The 16,748-nt window shown below is 39.1% G+C and overlaps 1 protein-coding gene across 12 annotated transcripts in view; it reads left to right on the forward strand.

Annotated features, from left to right (window-relative positions):
- Nucleotides 1-16,748, forward strand: part of eml1 (EMAP like 1) — an 85,953-nt gene that overhangs the window by 33,880 nt on the left and 35,325 nt on the right. For 6 of the 12 annotated variants that reach the window (XM_036594235.1, XM_036594226.1, XM_036594228.1 and 3 more), the window contains 3 exons: nucleotides 9,310-9,492; nucleotides 11,714-11,776; nucleotides 14,659-14,788. In XM_036594235.1, coding sequence (XP_036450128.1) covers nucleotides 9,310-9,492; nucleotides 11,714-11,776; nucleotides 14,659-14,788 — 376 coding nt within the window. Of the gene's footprint in view, nucleotides 1-9,309; nucleotides 9,493-11,713; nucleotides 11,777-14,407; nucleotides 14,529-14,658; nucleotides 14,789-16,748 lie in introns of those variants that run through there. The other 6 variants (XM_036594233.1, XM_036594234.1, XM_036594236.1 and 3 more) reach the window with 3 other exon arrangements.

The following is a 16,748-nucleotide window of genomic DNA, read 5'->3' on the forward strand; positions in this document are numbered from 1 at the left end:
TGTTTCACACAAAGGCACGAGGCTGGCTTGTGCTGTTGCTGTTTTAGATGCCTTTCATTCCAGCTAACATAGTTTTATAGCAGCCAGAATCCTCTTTTAGTGTCTAATATTATTTCTCCTCTACTATTTCTTTATAATCCCCCAGTGAGCTTCAACTCTCACTGACCTTTGTCCTAAACCATGAAACTCTACCAAAGCATGCAAAAGCAGGGGAAAGGAGGGGATATTGCCTTAACAGATTGACCTCAGCTTGACCTGAGGAAGGACGTTGCTAATGTCAGGAGAGTCCTTAAGGCACTTTGAAGGACATATATTGCTGTCCTTTGGGAGCTGTTTGGCCCTCTTATCCTCTTTTCCCCCTCTTTGTATTTTTCCTTTTCCTCAAGCAGAGGTCACATGTGAAGTTCCTGTGATGATCCTTCAGCTGTATTTTTAGCTCCTAAGCCCCATTAAGCTAGGATCCTGATACTTTCTCTCCTGATTCTATAATCTGGCCCAATGGTATGTTTGCATACCAGGGGTGTAAAAACGCATTGATGCGTCCTGATGTATTGATCTAAAGGAGGCTACTCAGCTGCATGGATTTTGGAATGTTGGAATAAATAAATATCATATAAAAGTATACAGTGAAATATAAAATTTGTAGTAAATTATGGACACTTTTTGGCCAAAATAAAATGCTTAGCTATTTACAGCAAGACACTAGTATTCCCTCATGTAAACATGATTTAACTTTTCAACATGTTTGGTGATATGATACCCTACATTAAAACTAAAAACATTGTACCTGACATGGATGAGATCGACTGTTGACCTACGCTGGTTGAATGCACTAAGTGGAAGGCACAGTGTGCCACTGTGGTAGTCAGATAACATGCCTATACAAAAAGCAGCCTATGTTGTGTTATACGTTTTAGGACCTCTTTAAGGCCACAGTGTCAGCTTTTGAACGAAACCGCTTCAGATTTCAGGAAAAACACTGTCCTATCTTAGCTCTCGTACAACTTGACATCAAGCCTCATGTGAAATGGCCTGACAAAAGGCATCAGCTTATCTAAGCAGCCAAAGACACCATGGCCTTGGACGGTTAAGTTCACGTGACTGTCGCAATGCTGATTTCATTCTAGATTAATTACAAATTACTAGATCAATTACAAATTAATAATTACAAATTAATAATTGTTAGTGTTCTTTAAATCATTTTGATACCTACCATAATAATCAAATTGAATCTAATTTAGATGGAATTTGAGATGATGCACATCAGATTGTTTGCGGTCAGTGTTGGCCCTATCGTCGAGAGATCATGAGTTATATCCTCTGTGATACCACATCCATCTTTGGCCAGGAGTCCAAGAGAGCATAATTGGCCTCGCTTTCCCTCGGCAGGTGGGATGGCACACCCTCCCTTTCGCTCAGCACAATTCTAGCCGATGCAGGTATCTGTTGGATAATGTAACAGAATTGGTAGTTAGCATAGTCCTCCAAGTGCACTAAGCTGTCCATTGGCGCAGCATTAGCGGCAGTTTGAAACGACTTGGTGGTGCTTCACGTGTCTCAGAGGAAGCATGTGCTAGCCTTCACCCTGCCAGCTTGGCAGCATCATGTGATAGGAAGAGACATAGCTAGCAGATAGAATTGGTAGTGACTTAACTGGGGAAAAAACTAGGGAAAAAAATAGTGAGTTCAGTGATTTACACCAATGTTGTGCACTGTTCGTTCAGAGCCTGTTCCTCCTGAGAAAGGCCTGGTTTAGATTATTGGTTTCACACTGTGTTTAAGTCGCATGACTGGAGTCACTACCACTAAATCATTGATGCCTCACGTTCTCTGTCAATTGACACAGCTTCTAGACAAGCACTCGACCTTGGATCCGTGACCTCAGGTTGTGAAAACAACAAGGTGGGAGAACACAAGCTGTTGTAATCCATTTATAGCACATGGATTTCTGCTCACTTTCTCCTTCCCTCCCACCCTTTCTCTCCCTGCATGGGGTGTTTACACGTGAGTCAAGTGCCAGCTTATTGATTAAAGAAAGCACCCAGAAGATTCTCTTTGATTTTAGATGCATCTTGTTTGTCCAAATGTTGTATAAAAGCCCTCAAGATCTATGCTGCCTGCCCGAAACATGGCATTTGAATGCTGAAAAACGTCCATCTACTATTTTGCTTTGCCGAGCAAGACAGCAGCTACACATATATCATCCTGCTGGTCCAGTGACTGCGTACAGTCTGGGTTTTTACCTCATTATAGAAGAGGAGAAATCTCTAAGGCCTGGAAATATGAAGACGTTCGCTGTTCTAATCCCTCCAAAGCTCCTCATAGAGCTGCTTTAGAGTGATTTTGCTTTCATTTCTCGTCCCGAGCTCGGCTCAGATGTTATGTAGTGTCGGGAGTGAGTCAGCGAGGATGCTCGGCCTCAGCTTCCAAAGACGAAAGATGTTTTATTAATGAGGCCAGTGCACTGTGAGCGAGACATTAAAGGGAGTCCGTTTTGCTTTGATAATCCACCAACATTGGTGCCCAACCCCCCCCCGCACGTGCACACCATCCTTCCGTCCGCCTGCACACTGTCTGCAGAAGGATAAAATAACAGTCAGCGGTATTAAAAGGGACAACACAAAGTATGAAGTCCAGAGAAGGAGAAGGAGGAGAGCAGACTTTAGATCTCAGCCTGAGTCTACACTGTTTCAACTTTTAGTTCAAACTTATTCAAACTTATTGGGCTGGCTCTTGTAAAATGAATGAAAATCTTCATAGACTCTCACTATGAAGGGACTATATATGCAGTGACTACATATCACCGCATGACAGTTAAAGGATTTTAAAAGCTATTTTCTGTGTTCCATATCTGTTTCATGTGTATATATACACCGATCAGGCATAACATTATGACCACCTCCTTGTTTCTATGCTCATTGTCCATTTTATCAGCTCCACTTACTACATAGGTGCACTTTGTAGTTCTACAATTACAGACTGTAGTCCATCTGTTTCTCTGCATACTTTGTTAGCCCCCTTTTACCCTGTTCTTTAGTGGTCAGGACCCCAATGGACCCTCACAGAGCAGGTACTATTTGGGTGGTGGATCATTCTCAGCACTGCAGTAACGCTGATGTAGTGGTGTGTTAGTGTGTGTTGCGCTGGTCTGAGTGGATCAGACACAGCAGTGCTGCTGGAGTTTTTAAACACCTCAGTGTCACTGCTGGACTGAGAATAATCCACCAACCAAAAATATCCAGCCAACAGCGTCCTGTGGGCAGCGTCCTGTGACCACTGATGAAGGACTAGAGGATGACCAACACAAACTGTGCAGCAGCAGATGAGCTGTCGTCTCTGACTTTACATCTACAAAGTGGACTGACAAGATAGGAGTGTCTAACAGAGTGGACAGTGAGTGGACACAGTGCTTAAAAAGTCCAGCAGCACTGCTGTGTCTGATCCACTCGTACCAGCTCAACATGCACTAACACACCACCACCACATCAGTGTTACTGCAATGTTACTGACAATGAGCGTAGAAACAAGGAGGTGGTCATAATGTTGCGCCTGATCAGTGTGTATATATATATATATATATATGTGTATATATATATATATATATATATATATATATATATATATATATATATATATATACGTACATATATATATATATATATATATATGTATATGTTGTGTAGCGTGTAAGTGTTGCTGAAGTTTCAAACCCTACTGTTCACTCACTGGTCCACACAGTCCTTATTTGGAAACTAAACTACAAAATAGCCTGTTTTGAATTCATTGAATTCGTTGTTTTTGTTATGTCACATAAAACAACACTTTTACTTACATCCACTTCTGCAGCAATTTAGCCTCACCCATACTGAAGTTCTAAGGAGTGTTTTATCCTGGACAGCTTTTTGAATGAGTCAGTGTATTGACTCAGTTCTAATAAATTAGTAACAGCAACAGCCTGTTTCATTTCAAGGGATAAAGAGAGGTTGGAAAATGTTCATGTAAAAATGAATCATGACTGTTTTTGGTACATAAAACCACACCACAAAGTGTCTGTGGTTAACAGAGTTGGAAAAATGTAGAATATGGGTCCCTTAAACAGGCTATCAGTACTATGACAATGTATTCTTTACTCATTTAAGCTGTAAAAATCTAATCACTTTGCAGTGTTCAATCCAGTAAACATTACGTGTTTATCAGGTTTTAGTCATTTGCCATGTTATAGTTCTGTTATCAGACATTGTGATACTAAACTTGATATCAGTATCAAAATTCTGACATCAGAACAATTCTAATATGGACAATAATTTTCCTGTTATTTGGAAAAGAACAAAACTTGCTGACTCAAAACACTTTAATAGTTCAGCATCTGTCCTTTGGTGCTTTCTGTTATATGCAGTGTTGGGGTAGTTACCCATAAAAAGTAGTCCATTACAAGTTTCTAATTACTTCTCATCTGTAAATTCCATACAAACATGTACTAAACATACATAGGAAAACCTGGTAGTCATTTTCAGTAATTTATTTAGAAAAAAATAGCCAGGCCCAGTAAACATCACTTGAAAGGCTTGTCACTGCCCTTGACTTCGAACAAGACAGAGCCTGTTATGCTGATTAAAATTATGAATGGCTGTTGTTGCAACTGAGAAACTGGCCAGCAGAAACAGTTCAAAAACAGCTGCCTTGAAATAAAATATTGCTGAAAATCTTCTTGAATTAAATGTAAAACTTACAGAGCTGTTCCTGAATGAAAATCAAGTCTGGTCTGCTTAGATGAGGTTGCAGTTCTCTCCTCTTCAGCATGGGGATCTTTATCCAGCAGTGTCATAACATGGAGCTTGTGAACTGCTGTGACATCACAACCACAGACAACTGGCAGGCTGGCGCCTGTGTTATCAGTTCAAATCTCAAGCGAGAAAAAAATATATGCTGGTCTTCTTAGCCAAAAAAAAGCCCATTCCTCAGTTTATACCTCAGTTATATACAATTGCAATTTAAATCGTAATCACAATATTGGTCAGAAAAATTGCAATTAGATATTTTACCAAAATCATTCAGCCTTAAATGATGGATAGGAATAATCAAAATAGAAGAAATTTGCAATTTAAATGCATTGTGTGTTTTTAATATTGCCACATGTGAGTAACACAGGTAACATAGTTCTTAATAAGTCAATAACTGTAATGTGATTACAGGAATTAAAGCTGTAATGCGTCACACTACTTTGATACAGCAAAAAGTAATCAAATTACTGTAACATGTTACTTTATACTGCGCAACCCCCAGCACTGGTTATAAGTTTGTTTTTGATTCAAATAGTTTTCTGTTCTTTTTCTTAATACAGGGAAAACCTTCATAATGATTGCCATGCCATGACTTGGCGGAATTGAATTAGATCAAACTTTAGATTTGAGACAGTAGGCAGTAAACCTCTGAAATGGTAATGGCTGTCAAGCAGCAGCACTGAAGAGCAAGCTGTTTCAGGTGGAGATTGAACCCCACAATCTATACCATCTTGTAGTGGGAAAAAGGGCATTTTAATCTTTGCAGTTTCAGGAGGGAGGAAAATAAGACAGAGAAGATGTGGGGGGGTGGGGTATGGCACAGCAGATGTTGGTGGACTGTCAGAGACATTCCCACCAGCACAAATACGAGGGCCCTAAGATGGGCTGATATCCGAATAGATTGCAGGAAAAGAGAAAGTGAAATTACTGGAAAGCAACAGAGGTGGAAAGAGGATGAACATGATTGAAAAGGAAGTGCATTCTAAATTTAGCCAATTTATTAGCTTTATGGACCATGCACTACAGGATATGGATGCTTGCCAGTCTTGGTATCCTCTCTAAATGATGGGCGAGGATTGCTATTTGCATCCAAGCAATCAGGCTGGACTTAAATGTTTTCCTCTAATGCTTTCTAATGTGGTCAAAGGACAGGCTTCCTAATTCACTCTGGCAATCATGCACGGCCGAGATCATTTTAAGGGGTGCATTTGTGTTTTATGAAGGATATCATTAAGTATGTGTTTAATGGTGTGTCCTTTCCTTTCAGCGTTTCTTTTGTAATTATGTAAAGTGTGGAGATGCTTTGTGTAACCGTACTGTGCTGCGAGAAAAGTGCACGAGCAGAATGGACCCAATTTGCAAGCTATCTGGGTGGAGACAGTCTTCCATTGTACTAGTTATTAGTACTGTGTCTCCAGTGGCCTCACAAGGATAAAAACTGTCTTTGTGCTTAGAGAGAACAAATCTGCTTTAGGGCGCTTAAAGAGAAACGGATAGATTCTGCCTTTTTCATGTGGGAAGGTTTCGATCAAAGTTTTATTGCATCATCAAAAAAAGCCATTACTTACTTTGGAGATGGAATGGAAGCCTTTGTCTCTCTAGAAGCCATTTATACTGCATTGAATCTTTTTTCTTCAGAAACTGTGCGGTAATTAATCTGCTCTTCCCTTTGTGTGCCCTTGTCCACAATGCCACACATTACTTACGCTCTTAGCATCCGCGGCATGCTTAGGCTTAGCATCTTAGAATTAACTCATAAACAGCTTTGAAAATTCAAGCAATATTATGTCTGTTCTGTACACAACATAATGAATACAGTGAAAATGATGTGCACAGATGTTTAATTTAGAGCTAGAGGCACAGTGAGATGCTGGATGCAATCCAAAACATTCATGTGACAATTTTATTAAATAAGGTTTCCATTTTTTATCATGAAATATCCCAATTGTTCAGTTCATTTTTAGGCATATTTATTTAACATATCAGCAAATGAACGGAATATGACTGTGCAAATTGCCAAATTTCCATTACATTAGCACCTCACAGACCATGAAAAGCTAGTGCCTAGGCTGTGTCGTGGTGTCCTGGACAGAATAATGATAGTACTGTTCATTTAGTGCCTTTCGTAGTGTTTTTAATCTTTCACTTTTGACACTTTACATCTTTCACTTTTAACATCTTTAATAGCATGTCATTATCATATCATTGAGTGCTTTCCTACCGAGACTAGGCTGCTCAATATCTAACATTATAACAATGATTTTTTTCAGAAAAGCAGCATGATGCTGATGACAAACAGCTGCAGTCACCGCAATTTGAACGTGAAGATGAGTCTTTGTCGTGAGATCAGGCTTGGTTTAATGGTGTGAAAATCAGAAAATATGTCTTGAAACTAGGCCTACTTACACAGTCGTTCTGGTAGGGTATGTTGTGCTAGTGTGGCCAGGTAGGCTATCAGACTTTATCTAACAGGGCGAAACAGTGTTACATTAAGAAGCTTATCTCCACAAGGGCATTAATCACGGGTGTACAGTAATCACTGTAATCATTAATGCAGCAGCGGCGGCAGCTGAATTTTAAGTGGAGTGGCTGGAGGCCATTAAAAGGGGTTCAGTGGTATGTGTATGTGTGTGTGCTTGTGTGTGTGAGGTGGGTTTATAATTATGCAGCCAAATTGAGATAGGGACGTGCAATCATTATAAACTGTTTTCGTTTTAAGGTATTTAAATTAATTACTGAAATGATCTTGTTAGGGACATTATACCGTATGGATTGATATTACAATCATTGTTAGTGTTCATTATAAATGGCTCTGTATACACCTTGTTAGTGAAATGTGAGTAGCCTACTTTAGTCTAACATAAGAAAGGACAAAAATCACTGCTTAACTACTCTAAACCTCTAAAGCCTCTAAAGTAGGCATGAAGAAGACATTGACATGATATGATAATCTAGTCAAACAATATCACAGTTATTCTGGTATTAAGTAACTATTTTGGACAAACATAAGAATGTGGTGAAAATTAAAGAAGAATAATGACATTTCTTTTAGTATTTTTTGTGAGATGAGCTCTTTAAGTGCAAAACAGTAGCTGGGAGAATTTTTGACTAAACTAAGAAGTTTGATTTGGGTGAACTCTGGTGTCCTTAAGTTGAGTCAACCCAAGAAAAGCCATGTAATCAGTTACTATATCATTTTAAGTTGAGCAGACCTCTCATTTTTTACAGTGCAAGACAGCCTCTGTGGTCAGAAACCGCTGATGAAGGGCTAGATGGGGACAAAACAGTCTCTGACTGCACATCTGTAAAATCTTTCTAATAAAGTAATCAAGGTCAAGCACTGCCGTTGTATGTATCATTTCTAAGCAGGGACTAAAATCACTGATGTGTTGCTATGCACAGCATTACTTATTGTGAAATGTAGTCATGCCTTTGGATATAAACGTTTGCTAAACAAAACCTGACATCAAACAGTCAAATCCTCTTTCACAACAGCAACATTTTCTACCTTACGATTCTTTATAACTAATCCAGTCACACTTACATAGGGATGTAGTCACATGGAGATTTCCAACTAATATATACATACAGTGCATATATTAAAATATAGAAAAAAGTTTTTGTTTAATTTTGCATAAAATTTTGAATAAATATTTAAGCACAACAGTTATACATTCCCTTGATCTTACCTTACTAACTAAATATAACATAAATCAACACACAACGTTGTTTAAAACCAACATTTTTATGGCCTTAATTACCAGCTGCTTCCTCCTTTTACATAATTAATAGAGATGCTATTGTCAATCTCCAGGGGAATTAGACCTCTGGTGTTTATTAATATTTCATGCCACTTTATTTTCAATGTCATTTTACAGTTTATTAACCTGGGTTGTAGTTCTGGGGGAGAGAGAGACAGAGAGAGAGAGTGAGAGAGAGAGATTAGAGCAGTTTCATGGGCAGCAGCTGTTAGGCCAGAGCATGACACAACCAGGGACTTGTTTGTGTGTGGAGGAAAGGGGCATGTCAGGACAACACCAGCTGGCCCTATTAAAGCAGACGTTTTTGTCTTTTTGCTATTTTGTCTTCAGCATGTGTTTATAAATCACAATAATTTGAATAGATCATGCAAGCAATATTTGGGAATAAATTGTAGGCCGGCATGGTGGATGGGTACCTCTATATAAAGGGGTATAAAAATGCATTGATACATGGTGATGCATCAACATAGTGATACAGCTGCATTGATTTGGCATTTGGAATTGGTTACAAATAATTACAATACTGTTCAATAAAGCATGTGCTCATTTCTTGGCTTAAATACAATTATGCAGCTACATTAAAACCCCCCAAAAGGTTTGGTGTATTGCTTTTATTGTCTGTATTCCACTCCTGGGTTAACAGTCACGTTTGTGTTTTCACTATATTCTTAAACAATAATTCTGAATCATTCTGGCGAAAAATGGCTTAAATATATATATATGAATATATATGAATATGAGTGTGTGTGTGTGTATATGTGTTGTAGATGACAGTGCTTCTGCGGCAAGCAGTATGGAGGTGACAGACCGCATCGCATCTCTGGAGCAGCGTGTGCAGATGCAGGAGGATGAGATTCAGCTGCTCAAGTCTGCGCTGGCCGACGTGGTCAGGAGACTCAATATCTCTGAAGAGCAGCAAGCCATGCTCAGCAGGAAAGGACCAACCAAAGGTATCATACACCCACCCACACAACTTCACTTTGCATACATATACTGTGCATTAGGGCAGCATAATGTATTTTTGGTTAATCGTTATTTCAATATTAGTCTTTCCAGTACTCACATCACAGAATGTTGCAATATGCAAAAACTTGTCATTGTGTGTTGTAAGCATCCTGAGCAAATCTCAGTTGTTATACATGAGTTTCTATAGATGTCCTTGATTAATTAGGGCACGTGTTTCAACAAACATGAATATTTTTCTCACAATATTACAGATCAATTAAACAAGACTACGTGGTCAAAACTGTGTGGACATGCACATCACATACATATGTGTGTATGTGTTTGTTGAACATCTCATTTCAAATGTATGGACATAAATATGAAGTTTGTCTCCCCTTTGCTGCTATAACAGTCTCCACTCCTCTGGGAATTACAGATTCTAGATTCGCTCTTCTGGAAATTCTGGATTTTCTTTACTTCATCCACAAGAGCATTAGTGAGCGAGGGCACTGATGTTGAGCAATAAGGCCTGGCTCTTAGTCAGTGCTGCAGTTCATCAGTTCATTGGATGAGGTTTACGTCAGGGCTCTAAGGAGGCTAGTCAAGTTCTTCCACTCTGCAAACCATTTCTTTATGGAGCTCATTTCGTACATTGGCACATTGTCATGCTGAAACAGGGAAGGGCCTTGCCCCAAACTGCGTCCAGAAAGTTGTAAGAATGGCCTTGTATGCTGTAGCATTAAATTTCCCTTCACTGGATCTAAGGGCTCCAAACCATGAAAAACAGCTTCAGACCATTATTCCAAACTTCGCAGGCGGCGCTGTACATTTGGGCAGGTAACTTTTTTCCCATCGAACTCAGATTTGTCTGTCAGGCTGCCAGATGGTGAAGCATGGTTCGTAACTCCATAGAATGCGTTTCCGCTGTTCCAAAGTTCAATGGCAGTGTGCTTTACATCACTCCAGCCCAACACTTGACGTTGTATGTGGTGATCTTAGGCTTGTAAGCTGCCGCTCAGCAATGGAAACTCAATCTACACAATGGACACTTTAGTGTTGTGCAGTCCCATTGTGTGAGCTTGGGTGGCCAGGTGCTTTATTGGTGAGCTGTTTTTGCTGCTAAACATTTCCACAATAACAGCACTTACAGTTGACTGGGACAGGATCAGCAGGAAAGCAAGTTGACAGGCTGATTTCTTCAGTGTAACCTATTCTACTGCTAGTGTTTGTCTATGGAGACTGAATGTATAATTTTGTACATTTGTTAGCAGTGGTTGTGGCCTAAGCTGCAAAATCCCCACTAATTCCAAAATCCCCACTAATTAGAAGTCCACATACTTTTGGCCATGTAGTATGTGCCACATGAAGGGTCCACCAGCATGTTTTTAATATGTTGCAAGGCCACTCTGAGTTACAATAAATTGCATATGTACCACAAGTAGTTCTGATCTTGCAATGTGATTGGCTGAGAGGCATTACATAAATGCTGGTGTCTAACAGACACACTGACTATATTATTAAACTGTTTTTAAGTATTTAACAAGTAACCTCAACAACTATTAAAATGTAAATTTCATAACAGAATGTAAATAAAAATTCTCGCTAATCATTTTTGTGTCATCATTGTCTTAAAAGGTAATAAGAAATATCAGTAATAAAAATATGGTATAATCTCAATACAAGCTGTTGCTATGCTGTAAGATATTGATACTGGTTTGCTGATCTCTTTAGCTTCTGGTCTCCTGCCTGTGACATTAGCACACCAGTATCTTGCCAGTATGCCAGTATCTTACCATGTAGCATTCTGTCTTATGTTTCACATGTAAGTATAATCACAATGTAATATGTTTTCCACATCATGCAGCCCCGGTGTTCATACAGTCAGGCTAAAGAATAAACACACATACATTTACATTACAGACTTTGTCACCCAGTTGGCCACAATTTGTGGCTGGTCTCAGAGACCACATTCATTGATTCCAGTTATTGATTCACATTTGGCCTTGATGGTTTTCCAAATTTATATTGTTAGCTGTCAGCCTTACAGTGAAAAACAGATCCATACAAATTCTTTTTGGGAGAACGTGAGGCACTTCAGTTTTTCCTGCTCTCCGTCTCTGCCTCTCTGCCTCGTCCTAGCCTTGTTAAATTTTCTCCTCACGTTCTAGCACTATTTTCTTCTGCTTCAGTTTTTCCTTCCTCTTTCCTCCCCCGTTCTGCTATGAGTTCAAAAAGAACCAGCAGCGATGAGAAAATCTGCCTCTGCAGACTGCAGTGTTGGGAAGTCAGGTAGGCGGAGTGTATGTTATAACACAGAGCACATGGCTGTCACATCACTGGAACTAAACACGCACTGCACAAGAGCACCAGAGTGCATGACCACTGAAAATGGATGGTTTTATGGCTAAAAGTAACTATTATATAACTATTCACTGTGCTTTACCATTTATTTGCATGTACTTTAGCTTCGATGAAAGGTGATTCAGTTAAAGGTGGTTTAGGTGATCAGGTTATTGTCTTTTTTGTTCCTTGTATGTAGAAATTAATGTACATGCTTAAAGTGGCCAAATTGGTTGATGAGCTATTTTGCTTTCAAGCTGTCAATACTTAGTAGCTCCCAACTTACGACAATCTTATCTTAAATAGGCAAGCATTACTCATCACTGTCCTCGTATTACAGAACCAGTCAGAAGTTACAACTTTTGTTGTTTTCATAAAAACCCATGAAGTGTCTCAGTTAATATATTTTCTGCTTTCTTTTATTTACATGTACACCATATGGCTAAAAGTATGTGGACACGTGACTGTAACATCTGTATGAGCTTGTTGGACATCCCATTCCAAAACAATGGCCATTAATATGGAGTTGGATCCTCGTTTGCAGCTATAACAGCCTCCACTCTCGCAAGATTTTGAAATATGTTTGTGGAAATATTTGCCATTCAAAAGAGCATTTGTGATGTCTGGCACTCATATTGGCCCGCAGTCGCCATTCCAGGTCATCCCAAAGGTTTTAAATAGGGTTGAGATTGAGGTTACTGTTGGCATTATCCATTCCCATAGGTAGCAATCCCTAGCTTTGGCCAAACCCAGATTTGTCCATCAGACAAATTTTGACACATTTCCACTGCTCCAGAGTCCAGTGGCAGAGTGCTTTACACCACCTGGCACTTGGCATGGCGATCTGGTGATCTTAGGCTTGTATGCAGCTGTTCTGCTAGGGAAACCTATTTCATGAAGCTCAATGCACAATTCTTGTGCTGGCATGTAGGAGCTCTGTAGTGGGGGAAAAAAAAATAAAAATATATATATATGTATATTACGCGCTATATGTTATAGCACTCAGTGGCCCCACTCTGTGAGTTCTAAGCTTTGTCTCTGAGCTGTTGTTGCTCTTAGATGCTTCTGTTACATAACAACAGCACTTACAGTTGACAGGGGCAAATCTAGCAGGGTAGAATCTAGCAGCCGTGTTTAAAGTCACTGAGCTCATCAGTACGACTTATTCTACCGCCAGTGTTTGTCTATGGAGACTGCATGCCTGTGTGCTTGATTTTTCACTCCTGTTAGCAGTGGCTGTGCCTGAAATATCTGAACTCAATATTTAGGAGGGTTGTCCACATACTTTTGTATGTGTATTTGTCTCAATCCACCCCATTACATTTTATTGTGACATTTTGAAAGCTAACAACTGTGGAACATAATTGTCGTCAGCTTAAATAATTGTGATCAGGCGATTATGTAATAATTGTGACAGGGCTATCTGTGATTAGGCCAATATCACAATAATGTTTAAAAAAGATATCATGGAGCCCTAACAAATTTATAGTCTAGAAAGCAGTTTGTTGTCTTTCAGCATCTTGGCTTAATGATCATTCGGCCTTGTGCTGCTAATAACGCTTGTCTTCTGCCCAACAGAGGTGCAGAAAATAATTGGGGTAACTTTGAAAGCTTAGATTCAAAACACACTGGCACGCTTTTGATGTCAGACACTTTTTAATTAGCCAGACTACACGGGCCGCCACTGCCAGCTGTCAATCTGGGGGCCAAACCCCCCCATCACCTACTGTGAGACAAACATTTATTGGTTCTGTCCTTGATTAGGCACATACATTTTGCTATTCTCTGCTTGTCTCTGTGCTGAGTGTTCATGGAGTGAGTCATGTCTGCTTTGCTGCATTCCAACTTGGCTGATTTGTTTGAGACCTTTCTGTTTCTTCTCTCTCTCTCACTCACTCACTTTTTCTCTCTCTCTCTCTCTCTGTCTTTTGCTGTGTCTCTCGCTCTTGGTGTCTCTTTCATCTCATTCTGCAGTGTCTTGAGTGTGCAATGCCAAGTGCGCTGCTTATTCGCTTGGCAGCCAAGAGAGAAACACGAAAGCCCAAGCGACGCTGCAGAGATGAATATTTAATAGGGCAGGCTCACAGGGTAATATAAATAAAGGCTCTCCTGTAGATCTTTGCTGTCAGCAGTTACACTGCAGGTGTGCTCTAATGCCACTAAAATGGAACAAAGGGAGACTCCCCATCCAGGACGTCCAAACTGCACCCATTAACAATAGGGGCAGTAATCTCTGAGTCATTATTAACAGCGTCCCACAGTTTTGATTACAGGGAGAAAGTGACTCTTTCATTTGGCTTTGGTCTGAGAGAAGTCTGAGTTTGATTTTCATAGATTAATGGCATTCATGCTTTGCAGTTTATGGAATGAGTCATTTGAATTGAGCTTTTCTCTCAGCCTGTGTAACCCGTTGAACAGTAATGCATTAATTGTGTTACATAGTTATTTATCTGATTTAATTGCACAATGAATTACAGTTACATTTGATTTACATGAATTGACATATTCTGACATTTTTCTGTCTGTTTCTCTATCAAAAAGGAAAAAAAGTAAGGTTCAGCTTATAATGCAGCATCCCCTCTTCTGCATCCTCAACACAAATGTGGTTTTGGTTGAAAGTTAAGAATCCACACTTTCAACAAAAGTGTGGTTGTTTCATTGAGTTATGAGTGAGAAATAAGAAGAGGCAATTTTTAAAAAGGTACACATACAATGTGAACATTTTTTAGTGTTCTTTTACAGATTGTTCTTAATAGCGGGAACTGTTGAAAAGAGTTTGTTGTTGAACCTGAACTGTAGCATCTTTTCTTTTTTCCCCACTTGTCACACAGCCAGGCCAATGATCGCAGCCTTGCCACTGAGGCCCACAGTCAACAATGGCAATGTCCTACCAAAGAAAAGCGGCACGCTGCCGTCACCCTCGGGCTCCAAGAAGGACATCAACTCACCAGCAACCAAGAGGTGGGACACTATGACACTGATCCCCAATTGAACTTACAACAAAAGACTTCAGCTTTAGAATAGCTGCTGCTTCTTCTTGCCCTGTGGTTCATGGCTTTTGTCCAAACCTTATGTAGTAAAATGAAGCTTTAGTGAGTTTTAGTGAATTGGACCTCAGGGACACTGTGTCTAACAGAGAGTGCAATCGAGAGGAGTTTGTCTGTGGCATGCTGTTGTAGACAGTGCTCTGAGTTCCCAATGAGCTTGTGTGTAATCAGTTACGACCCATACACAAATACACACACATATTAGAACACATTTCAGGGTTTAAATGGATGTAAACACATAAATTATCAAGTTCTAATTTGATCTTTTATTGAAGGGGTGCCCAGTTCTGCTTCTGTGATGCTTTTATGCACACACAAAAAGTAAAATCACAAACTGGGCATGAATACATGGTTTAGATATCACAGTGACAGCTGGAGAAAAGTTACTTCAAAATATTAGCTTGCTTAAATTGTAAAGAGAGTGACTATTTGCCTGTGGTCATCTCCTTGGTCTCTGCCCATGTGGTGTGCACACACGTCTCTTCACCTTTTTTTTTATCTTAGCTCTCTCATTGGCTGTTGCCTAAATCACTTGTTCAATTACATCACTGACCACCTCATACTATAGGTCATGTTTAAAATATTGGGAGATCATTTTGGAGCTAGATCAGAGGGCTAAAGAAGAACTCTTCTCTCACGCTACCAGATAATCTGTGCTGTCAAGCGCTTTAGGCTGAGCTCCCAACCTGGAAAACCATTTCCCATTATGATATTTTGTAGAAAGTGGCAAATCAGCTTTAAAGATCATGTAAAATAGGCCCAGCTTTAGTTATTCTAACACACCTGATCCAGTTAATCAAGCATGTCAGGAGTATCTGAATATAAGTGTCTATAAGTGCCTACCTAAAAATTTGGACAACAGTTAGGACCCCCAGTTTTATAGCATTAGTGGTTTAGACTATATGGATTGGGGTTTATTATACATCCACAGTAAATAATCCCAGTATATGGATCATTCTACCAAATTGGTTCAAAGTCAGAGTTGAAAAAACATTTCGGACATATAACTGAGTTTAGACTAAAATCCCTGTACCTTAATTATGTGTATTTTTGAAAGCAAATGCTGAGCATAACTCAAAAATACTAGACAGTACATGACCTTGAATAGTTATACACACATACAATCATAATATTTTTCATTAAAACACAAAAAAGTTTACTTAATTTCAGAAATGTGTCTTTCGATAGTGACAATTGTTAATGTTACACACTGATTTTTAGACTTTTGGACAAAGTTACTTCAAAACAATGGCATCTAACTGCTCACCATGTGTCCAGGAGGGACAGGGATGCAGTCTCACTTCCTGCTCTACAGTGCAAGGGGGTGGCTAAAATAAGGTTCTGCCTACGGACCTTTAGACCTTCTAAAAACAAAATTAAAAAATGCAGATATTTTCACAAGCTGAAATTTTGGGGTTAGGATTTGGGACAGTCACCTTCCAAAAAAAAAAACCCTATAAATGATGATTTTATATATATTTATCTTATTACTATTTCTAAAGCATAACATAATCCTTGTAGTTATTTAAGGGTTGAACACATAATAGTATTTTAAATTTTTTTTTACTGTGTAACTGCAGTTTAAACTAATTCGGTAGAATGCTTCAGATAGTATTACATGCATTAATTTATATATTACAGCATTTCATTAGGGCTGTTCCTGGTTACTCACTTACCAATTAAACTTGATTACTCAATTAAAATAATATTGATTAATTACCTTCTCAATGACTAATTGCCACTTTGTAGGATGTTAATGCATATTTTACCCTCTTACTAGCTTAATTTACAGTAAGAAACAGAGTCTGATGGAGTCTTGAAGTCTGTAAAAGTCTTTTCAATGGGTCATTATCATAGAAAATTTATTTTATCTG

This window comes from Colossoma macropomum, unplaced genomic scaffold, assembly GCF_904425465.1.
Source record: "Colossoma macropomum unplaced genomic scaffold, Colossoma_macropomum, whole genome shotgun sequence".
Lineage (NCBI taxonomy): Eukaryota > Metazoa > Chordata > Actinopteri > Characiformes > Serrasalmidae > Colossoma > Colossoma macropomum.